General features: G+C 32.2%; 1 protein-coding gene across 1 annotated transcript in view; it reads left to right on the forward strand.

Annotated features, from left to right (window-relative positions):
* Positions 1-7584, forward strand: part of LOC111614104 (gastrula zinc finger protein XlCGF49.1-like) — a gene marked incomplete at its 5' end in the record, with an annotated part of 14621 nt that extends 7037 nt beyond the window's left edge. The window contains one exon of the mRNA XM_023355482.1: positions 7217-7584. Coding sequence (XP_023211250.1) covers positions 7217-7584 — 368 coding nt within the window. The remainder of the gene's footprint in view (positions 1-7216) is intronic.
* Positions 7585-11893: the final 4309 nt, after the last annotated feature.

The raw sequence follows: 11893 nt of genomic DNA on the forward strand, positions 1-11893 counted from the left end.
TTGTGTGATTTGCTAGTACGTTCACATAGTGTTTTCTCATTGTTCAAGTACACACCAGAGACAACCTAATTAAAACTATATTTGTGGAATATTTGTCTAGTAGAATGTCCGGGTATCTCAGTGATAATCATTGTGTCAGAAATTTTTAGAGTAATTTTGCTAGTAAATACAACTACACTGTTGCCCATTTAAATTGCTGTATTAGGAAAGAAAGCAATGAGCGAAATTGTGTTTATTATATATATACATTTACATTTACCAAAGGATTAAAAGGCCTCCACCAATAGGTATAGCCTTGGGAAAAAAATATGAAGGGTTTTAGCAAAAGTGAGAAGAATGAAGAAAAGAAAAGAATGACAGAAAAGTGTGAAACACTAGACTTCAGAGCGGCACCGAGTGCCAATTATATAACAGCAATGAATACAATTTACAAACATACAGTTGTGTACAGAATAACGGCCTCTGCAACTTGTGACAGTAGGAGCTTTATAACGGCTAACTTGTTTTGGAACTCAACACACGACACGCGTATGAACAATCCACTTGCGGGAAAAAACAGACAAAGCCCTTCACGGCTTAGGAGTTAACATAAGAAAACTTTCGCGTTTGTACAAATGAAAAGGCTTATGACATTGGCGGTAACAATCTAGACTAAAACGAAACAAATTATAACGGTTGCGGTGTATACAAAAGATAAGGGTTCCATGGCTTTGAAAATAACAAAAGATTAACAATCGCCTTTGTACAATTCAGCCAATACACGAGAAGAGAGCCCCAACAGCTGTCTTGCCATTGGGCAAAAACAAAACGTATATGTACAACCCTTTTTAATGAGAGACAAACCGCTGAATAGTTCGTCTAGCTGTTATACTTTTGAATGTCTGATAAAGTTAAGGCGTTTCTTACTCTTTCGCTTTTTGGCAACTTTTTCCCTGATCTCCGCCCCATAAGTAATGTCCGGTTCGATTGCACATTTATAGATTGTCTGGCTGGTCTTATAATTTATTCCCCACGTGTTCTGGGAGATGCAGCGTAGAGAGTGGGCAATCGTAACTGTCTTGTTGTGAATATGGCCGATATGTGATGTGTGAAGCCATAATAAAATTGATAAAGATACAGAGCATCCAGCACGTTGTACGTTTCGTGCCAATTTCGTGTTTCGTGCTGCCTTCATGGTGTAGCAATTTTAATGGGCAGTAGTGTTTATAGAATGTGAATTCATCGCGTGGAATTACAAACGTAAGTGTAAAAACAAATGATAAGATTAAAAAGCACAATTGAGTAGCAAACAAAATTTAATGAGATGATTTCACTACGTATGACATCATTGAGTTTAAAATTTTACATAAGTTGTTAATTTAACCATAAACACAAAATTTATGTATGTTGTTACTTCACTAAATGTTTAATGTTATTCTTAATACTTGTATAAAAGCGTCTATCGGTCAAAATTTACTTCTATATCATCATATATTATGATTATTATAACGCAAATTCAATTAAAGTAAAATAAAATATTTTAGTATGTCGTGAAAACATTTATGAGTATTCGTGCTATTCACACTGTTTATAAATGTAGGTGGAATGCACTTATAAAATTGAATAAATACTTAAATATAGTTTTTGTTTTGCTTGATGTTTTCATTATTTACCAATCACCAAACACTTGAAATATGCGATCTGATTACACGTATTTTCAGTTTTATTAGTAATAATAATCGATCTTGTTTATCACACCTTTAGGCATTTGCATGTGTAGCAAATGTTTCATCATTATCATATCAAAATTAATTATAATTTTCACTGTAAAAATAAATGTCTCATCACGTCTAATAATCGATCTTATTTATTATAGCCCAGTTATATTAGAAACCGTGACATTTTCGATGTACTAACTGTGAGAATACGGACGAGGGTCAAGGCCCTCTAATTGTCAGATCTGTTAGACCTACTCACTTTGTCACTGGATGGCTTAATTTAACAGAACCCGAGTGGTATGATTCTCTGTGGGGTTGTGCATAATGAATAAATACTCGACTACGAAAGTCATTAATTAATATAATAATCAACAATTTAATCACAGAAGACCAAAATAACAAGGATAAGTAAATAAATACAAAACATAAAACATATGTCAAAATCAATTAAAATTACCTTGGTGTTCATGAATCGAATAGTCGGTGGTTGCTGGCTAGGAGTGCTGTGATCCAAATTCACGAAGAAGTGGCTGTATGTGGTATGTTCTATCGGGGTGAACTGCCTTCCTATGGCAAGGTCTCTGCGAAGAACTGCCCCGAATCTCCTCTAGTCACCCGTTTTATTATTGTTTATTTCACAATATCAATTCCCTGAAATGCATCATCTGACGGGATGCATTCTTGTGTAACCGGACCAGATGGTGTGCAAAATTCCAGGATAGAAGGTGGGGAAGAAGGAATTAAAACATCTTAAATTTTTATTAAATGTTGCGTTATTGAGTATATTTGCAGGATGTTGAAGATTGTAACCTTTTTAGGTTATATTTATTTTATTCCCGTTTTTCTTATTTTTAATTATTTTAAAAATCCCGATAAAAGTTGAATAATTAAATTACTATATGTTTATTTAATGTGGACAGGATGAAAAATTAAAAAGGAGTCCTCCAGATTATCATATTATCACATAACTGTCCATAATATAACTGTATAGAAATCAGTTCAGTCGATTTCATGTGATACTCGAAAAGATAGACGTGAATTCGATTTTATAGACGTTGTATATAAGATAACCTATTTTAATCAATCTATTAAAATAACTTTAAAACATGCATCCTAAAAACAAGTAATTAAATAAAAGACTTCAATAAAAGACTACAGCTATAAGTTCGAATCTGAACCGAATTTGATTCCTCAGTCACAAATTTCTTCAACTTTCCTCAAGTAATTTGGATACTCCGTACTCACGAGTTTCCATTTTCGTTTTGAACATATTCTATTAGGTACAGAAATTCGTAATTAAAGTTCGAATTTCAAAATGATATAACTGGGACAGTGACTTTATATTTTACATTGAAAGTTTAATGAAATTTTACTTGCAACAAATTTTATTTTCAAAATGTTTACTAGGGCGATAAAGAGATAAGGTAGTAAGGATAACTCAAAATGTCTTAAAATTTACTATACACACTATACATTTTGTGGTTACGCGCTTGGATCCAGATTGACGAAAGTGTCATTAGTTAAAACGTCGTATTTTCGTGACGTAGTTAAATACGAAAAATTCACGACGTATCGTAGCTGCAATTTACGAAGCTCAACGTAACTGGATTTACTATTTACGAAAAATATCACTGATCTGATTTCGGGAGTATACTCTTTCGTTCAACAGTCGGAAGTTTCATGTTTCTGAGCGGCTATAGATAGAACTCTACGTACAGCAAAGTTCGAATCATTGAAATTTTGGTTTAATTATATTTTTTTGTAACATTATTATTTTTATTTTTCGAATCGTTAGTATTACACACAATTTCCTCATGCGCTCATGTTTGGTACGCTTCAAATGCAACAATACCATCACATATTAAAATGAAAATGTTTGAAATAATAAAAATAACCAGCAATTATTTACTGTGGCATCGTCACAATACCGGGCTACAATTTTTAATCATATTTTTTACTTATTTAATTTTAAATATATGTTCTCAATCTCAAATTTTTAGTAGTATCTTGCCCCTGTACGATATACTTTTCCCGTTAGCAATAGAATTGCGTAGATCATGTATCTAACTCCTTACAGAGGGGAGAATTTTTGAATTGAAGTAACGTGACTTCCGGTTTTTATCGTAACTTTGTACATTAATCGGAGCCTGCTTTCCGGGACCTTTACAGATTGGTCTCAGCTTTCACTTGACTAAGTCAGTTCTCGATATTAAGGAAAAACAGACAACGTGACAGACAGCACTAGGAAACTATAAGTCTATAATTTTTGAAAATTGTGTGAGGCCTTAGACAGGTCTGAACCTCACAGAAATTCGCGTTAAAAGAATTTTTTAAAGAAAAAAAACGAAGCTAAAATAATTTTTTTCATGAAAACGCGACTCGAACTTATTAACAATAGAAGAATGTATGTCCTACGATCGATATCTTTGGTTGGGGAATCGAATTAAACTTCGATTTTGACCGTGATGTAAGCTGATAACTCATTACACTTAGTAGTGATCAAACTCTTAGATAGCTAATACGAAATAAAGCAAACAATCGGAATGAAGGATTGAGGATAGAAGTTAATAAAAACTCGGAAATTCAGGACGTGACGACTTTTTCTCCCGAATGTTCCAGTATCAGACTAATTGTTGTGTGTGTGTGTCTCGTGTTCATCTTCCTCTCCGTCTCCCGTCGTCGGATCGACATTTTCCCATTACGCGAAGTCGACTTTATTGTCCCGTAGTTCGAGACGTCGAAGGAACTCTCATTTTCAAATCAGGGACAATCCTTTTGTGATTGTCTTGGAAAGAAGATGCAGACTCAGACCTCCTCCGACTTTGAACTTACGAGATCGCTGAAATCTTGTATGCTTCTTTCCTGTCAAATAAACAGTTAGTTGTAACCGTATAGTCTGCCTTGGTACCGATTGCATCCACATACGACTCGTTAAGATTCTCGTCAGTCTTGACCATCGCGTACCCAACAGAGACTTTACAACACCACTCTTGGATATGAAACTTACAAATGCTTATAAGCTAAACACTAAATTTTCAGATGCCCATTTTTTGAAATCGCTTGAGAAGTGGATTCTGTTATTTAGACACAGAAAATTTTGTGTTTATCTATGAGAGTATTCAAAATATCTCATCACCTCTCAGCACCTCTGTTAAAAATCTCCGATTGCTTTCAGTTGTTGCCAGCGTGCTTCCCGTAAACTGTAAGCGTCTTTTTTTGGTGCTGGATAAACTAGCAAACAAGATGTCAGCCACCGCAAGGCTCTTAACATCTCTATTTTTTGTTGAAAATTTTAAATTTATTTATCGATGAATAAGCCACGAATAACTTATTATTCGGTTAGTACTATAATTGAATATTTTAATATTAGATTTAAAATTTTTGTTTCTACGCCTATCACGCTCTGATTGGTAATTTATATTATGACTGAATCAACTTTAACTAATGAGAGTTTCTTCAGAACCATCTGGTCTGGATTTTCCCGCAAAGAACAGATCCACGTGATCGAAGTCAGAATATAAACAAACGTTAAAAATAGCTATATTATTTATCTTAGAGCGTATTTCTACTAGTATGCCTGTTATATCACTTTACTAAGACAATAGGATTTCTTAACAGAAGCTTCCAGCTGAAAAATTAACCGCGAAACTTATTACTTTCGGTTATAGCGTAATTGCAGGAAAAAATTAACTAATCGCTTATTATAGTGTATTATCGTATAGAAAAAAATTATAAAAAGTGTCAGATATTCACTATTTGAAGCAGAAATATATATCGATAGACTTTGACGCATCGCTTTACAATAACAATCGACTCCTCTCCCGTTTAAGTAATTTGAGAAGTAGGGTGAATTATGGTAGTAACTTCTCCCCCGCTCTAGATAGATAGCTGCAGTTTGTTTTGTTTAAAAAAAAAATAGATGTGTCTAACTAAAAGATTACAAAGTTCAGAGAGTCTCTACATACCTCGTTTTCATTTGTACTTTTGCTCGAGCAGTGGAAGTGTTCAAACAACGTTGTCATCAACTGCATCAATATGGAGCATGCACAGTTTTTACTTTCAGACACGAATATAAAAAGAATTATATATGATGACAAATCATCTGAAGGTGAACCTGATATCTGTGAAACAAGAGAGGAAGACACTGATACAGCCACTGACACGCATTCATATAAGCCATTATTCCGTGCTTTTAACTATCAAAGCAATAAAACTAAGCGAAGATAGTAAATGTAAACAAAAACGCCACACACTTTTTCAATTTAAAAGTCTCTGGGTCATAAACACAGTGGGGTGTACAAGGTCATAAACACAGTGGGGTGCCAATTGCTTTTTGTAAGGAGAGAACTAATGCACTTATAACCTTCTGATTTATTTTGTTCGAAAGATAAGAACATATATGTAGCTAACAAATGTTTCAAATAAAACAGAACGTTTACAGTTTTTTAAATTCTTCCCTTTTGCTAAAAAATTTAAAATTTAAGTATTTTTAAAATTTTTATTACATTTAATAATCGTAAACTGTGAGACTTTTGCGGCAAAAATAGAGAAAAAAAATCGATTCTAGCCCGATTTTAAAGCGAGATATCGCAATTTATTATTACACTCAGAGAAGTCTCATTATACTCTGCGAGAAATCGCGTTTGTCCACGCGAGAAATAACAGCGACAAAAATTTTCAAAATTAATTAAGCTAAAACAAATTGCGTTAATTGTACAATTTTTGTTTCTTGCGTAATTATTTCATTTAGGTATTGTTTCAAATGCATTTTTTTGATGAAATTTTGTTAAAATTTTTAGTTATAAATAAAAGAATTTACGCATTCGATAACACGTCGTAAATTGCCAAATTTTTTCTGGGTCACCCTGTGTTTTTTTGATTGCTTCATTTCTTGCACAGAAAACATTTATATCTAAACTATCACCAGAAAATTTTGATGGTTTCTATAATATTTTGAGCGATGTCCATTTTTATATCAGGTGAGCGATTTAAGCTCAACAAACGACTATATGACATTAAAAACTGAAAATAAAATTAATATGTGAAGATCCAACAAAACTATCTGTTAAATATTGAAAAAAAATCATTTTTACGAGTAAAATGAAGTAAAATCCATTTTCTCCGAACATTTACTTCGGAGAAAATCGATTTCGAATTAAAACGACTTATCTGTATACAGATTTACTGAAAAATTGTGCCGATGAATTAACATGAACATTTTTTGTCAATGCGCTGCGAAGAATGTTATAAACATTTATTTTCTATTTTTTTTTTTTTTTTTTTTTTTTNCGAAGATTGTTATAAACATTTGTTTTCTGTTTTCTTCTTTTTGTAATGCAAACGTGGGGTTGTTCGTTAGATTTATTATTTATGTTTGATTGAATTTAGATTTATTTGTTATGTTATTGTGAAGCGTTTACGTCAAGAAAAGCAGAATTAATATTTGCTGCGTATCTTTGCAATAATTAATACCATCGATTACTTTCCTACAATAAAGTTTAATATTTTTTGTTTCGTAGATTTCGCCAATACGAAAAAGAGGAAGTTTGTGTGTGGAAACTGTGGTAAAGCATTCTTTCAGAAGCACCACTTGAAATCTCATAGGATGATTCACACGAGAGAAAAGCCGTTCAGTTGCCAGTTATGTGGAAAAAGGTTCATTGCAAGTTCTACTTTACGAAGGCGCCTGAGGATTCATACCGGAGAGAAGCCTTTTACCTGCGACCATTGCCAACGAAGCTTTAATCAAAGACAAAATCTTGTAAACCATCTTCGCATTCACACGGGAGAAAAGCCGTTTAAGTGCGATTATTGTTTTCGAAAGTTTTCTAACAAAAGTAATTTAAATTCTCACATTAAACGCCATAGCAGAGAGAACATTAATTAACCTAAATATAGTAAACAGTTGTTAAGTTGTAAGGAATTGTTTAGTTCCGAAGTTTACCATTTTTTAATTTTTTTTTGACTTCTTCTTGAAATTTTATTATTGCAGTTGTATTACAAACATAAAATGAAAACATTGTATTATTAAAGTTATAAAAATAAAGAACTTTTGGAATTGAGAGAAAGTGTTTTTATTTATTTTAATTTACAACAGTTTTTTCTATGAAAAAAATACAATAAAAATGTACTTTGTACTATTTATATGATACGATATTTCGAATTTGTTTCTAAATTTGGAATAATTCGGAATTTCAGGTTCTCCATTATATGTCCTAAATCAACGTAAAAAAAATTTAAAAAACTCGTTTTTAAAACAAGAATTTATCGAAGCAGTTATTAGCATTCTTAATACATTCAACTGTGTTACTTCGAACGTTGTTAATAAAACAGAAAAAGTTGAAGTGTAAAATTATGCAGCAAGAGAAAATTGTCAGTTGAATTTTTTTATGGTTTTTTTAAAGTGATACCTTATGTTATGAAACTTTGTAATTTTTCAGGGATTTCTTTGCAAAAGGAACAGCGATATCAATTGCAACTTTCACTTTTTGTTTAGAGATATTACTCTGATATTCCTGTGTGACTAACGAGCAAGTTTCTCAGTTACATAAATAACAGTCAGTGAAATATGCTTTATTATGAAGTTACACTTCCAATTAATATTGCATAGATGTAAACTTTATAAAAACATTGGTTTTTTCTAACTGACGTTCGTGTGATTTCTGACTGACATTCCGAATGGCTTTTATATCTTCCTGAGACGAAAGATGTAACGTGAAAATAAATGCAGAGTTGATGAAAATTGATCTCTACTGAAAAATATAAGATTCGTGTTATGTATTTTTTTAGTGTCATTACTGGATAAAGACTGGAAACTGAAGAGTAATGTGTTTTTACTTATACAATTTATTACATAATTTAAAAAATGAAAGTATATTTTGACTTTAAACATGTTTTCATCAATACCAGTGTAAGTTAAAATTTCATATCTTAGTAAATCATTCAAGTACACACATTTATTTGATCTATTTTTATTAATCAAACTTAATACCTTAAACCGCGTATAAATATAACTCTACAATAAAGTTGAGCGAAAATATTATAAGTGTATTTTTCTAAATATAATAGAATAATTCTAATTAATTTTCGAAAGTGAGTTCTATATCTAATGCACTGTAATGCAGACGATCACTTTGTTTTCAAACACTGCACACACAATATTGTAGAGTGTATTTAAAAATAAAACGGTTATTCCAATAATTTACCGTATCTCAGAAATGATAATATTAAGTACTAGCAGATAAGCAGGACGTTACTCGGCCAAAAAGTAACGATAGCGAAGATTAAGATTATTACATTACAGCCAATCTTATCCGTTTTCACAGAATGCAAAAGTTAGGTCCTTCTGTTTCTGAAGTAATTAAAAAATTTTTGATGGATCTAAAAATATGTTTGATTTCCCGCAAAAATGCAAAAGTCTACATCTACCCCTGTAAATCTTGCACGTCTCTTTCTCTTAACACTTTAATTGTTAATACTTCTATTTTTAACATTTCCATTATTTACACTATTATTCTTAACACTTCTTAACACATTTTATTGTTAACATTTCTTTCGCGGGAAAGTGTTAAATCAATTTCAGGACATTTTCATAATTTTCTGCATGTGTCATTCGTGATTGTTGAATCTTTGAGTATGTGTTTTCTGTAGTTTTTAGTATTTATGACCTGATGCTGTATGGCAATCATGAATCCTTCCGTCTCCCCAAAGAGGCATCCCCGATCTAATCAGCCGTTTGACGCAGTTTTGTCAACAAAATCTGGGCCAGGTAATAAAGTAGCCTGCCATAGAGTGTTTTTCGAGCCCACGATTGCTTGATTGATAGTGTCTGTGCTTTTTATATTGTTGTGCCGTGTCCGTATGATGTGAGTGCAAGTTTAATGGTGTGTTATTTGAGTCTGCTAGAGTTACTGCTTTATGTAACTGTGATGTTTCTTGTTTCTTATAGAAAAACTCTCGCAGTGACTGTATTTGTTTGTAGTGAAGGTTAACTATGTCAATCAGGCCACGTCCGTCTTCTTTACGTGGAAAGGTTAATCTTTCTGTGGCAGATTTAGGATGATGTTGTTTATGCTTAGTAAGTGTTGTTCTTGTTATCCTTTGGAGTTGCTCAAGATCTGTGTAAGTCCAATGTATAATTCCAAAAGAGTATGTGAGTACTGGGATGACATATGTGTTTACTGCTTTAACTGTGTGTTTTGTATTTTACTGTGTTTTGAGAATGCAATAAGTGATAGATGTATTTTGTACATGTATAGAATATGTAACAGCCAACTGTGTTTAACACTGTCGAATGCTTTTCTGTAGTCTATATATGCCTTGTGTATGTTTCTGTTGTTTGTGTGCTTGCCGCAGAATGACTTAATCTATGAGTAACTGTTCTTTGCATCCCCTGTGATTTCTACGGCAACCCTTTTTTTTGTTGTTCTGTAAGAATGTCGTGTTGTTCAACATGTTTGTATATTTTGTTTGTGATACAGAATATCAATAATTTGTAGAGTGTTGAAATACATGTAATTGGTCTGTATTGTGTGGAGTCTGTGTTGTTGTTGTTTTTAGGTTTCGTGTAGGTGATGCCCTGAGTAAGAAATTTTGGCATGTCTTGTGGATTGATGATGATGTGTGTTAGATGTTTAGCTAGTTCCTGGTGCAGTGATGTAAACTTTTTGTACCAGAAATTGTGAATGTTGNATGCCCTGAGTAAGAAATTTTGGCATGTCTTGTGGATTGATGATGATGTGTGTTAGATGTTTAGCTAGTTCCGGGTGCAGTGATGTAAACTTTTTGTGCCAGAATTATTATTATTATATTGTTAATTAATATCAATTTATCTGGATTATATTATAAAAAGAGTTGCGTAGTTAATTACTTAGAAAGTACAGTAAACAAATAATTATTTTTACAAATACTTTTGATTAATTAAATATTTAATTATTAGCGAACTCACAATTAATTGAAGGATCGGTATTTAGTGATAAAGTCACTCGCGTGGACAACTATCGTAAATTATTGTAATTTATGGTAATATAGTATATTTTCTGTTTATATTACTTTTGCATAAACTTTATTCTGGTTGTTTGCTTTATAAATTGAGATCAGAAAAAATATTAAATGTTCTTTCAGTGAAAATAGGGATCATAACAGTAAACATCGTATTTGTTTTCAAATAGACAATGCGTATTAAAACAAGAAATGTATTAACAATATATGTTCAGAGTGATATTGAAAAAGTATGTTTTGTTCAGTTCCCTTCTTTGCACACAACACAGCTATTGTTAAGTTCTCGGATATTTATTTAAATTCTGAGTCGTTGGATTGAATTTTCTGTCTCCCCTGCGCAAAGTACCGTATTTTGACGAGTATAAGTCGCTGTCGAGTATAAGACGCACCCCTATTTTGTTACAGAAAATTTAGAAAAAACTTTTTTAATGGGCGATTGCATTTTACTCGTTTTTTTATTAAAGAATATGACGGATGGGTGAATCGATACCTTTATTAAACTGAAATAATCGTCATTTCTTAATGTAAACTCAGAGGTCACACAATGAAAGTCGACAGAACATGGCGGCAGTGACTCGTGTGTTGCTATTCTGATAATCTAGGTACTCTACCCATTCGGTTGAGGGACCGTGTGCTTAACGGATCACTGCACAGGTTGGTCCCTAGAGTGGACCACTACTGTACATAATTTCACTGTAAAAATGGTTACCTGTCGAGTATAAGACGCACCACGATTTTGAGCCCCAAAATGTAGTAAAAAAAGTGTAACTTATACTCGTCAAAATACGGTAATTTCAAATACTTGTTATTTGAACCGAAATCCTGTAATTTCCGTAAGTATTACACTTTCGTATCAGTAAAATACACTAATACTGTACTTATATAAATATTTTTTAATATTTATAACATGTATTAAGTGTAAAGAATTAAGTCTAGCATATAACATGCACAGCACAATTTTATTTATAAACGAAAACAATTTTCGTTTTTTAAAATACAATGCAAGAAGAGTATATCCATATAACATTGTTACGGAACATCCTCTACATAAGCGTAATAACCTTTCATAAAAATAGTACAAAGCACATTTTTATTCTATCTATTGTCATAGACAGAAAATGTTTTAATTTCGATAACATAAAAATACTTTTTTACAATTTCAAAAATGCTTTATTTCCTTAACATTACTAACAAAG

Source organism: Centruroides sculpturatus, unplaced genomic scaffold (genome assembly GCF_000671375.1).
Source record: "Centruroides sculpturatus isolate CEXI.00-Female unplaced genomic scaffold, Cexi_2.0 scaffold1783, whole genome shotgun sequence".
Classification (NCBI taxonomy): domain Eukaryota; kingdom Metazoa; phylum Arthropoda; class Arachnida; order Scorpiones; family Buthidae; genus Centruroides; species Centruroides sculpturatus.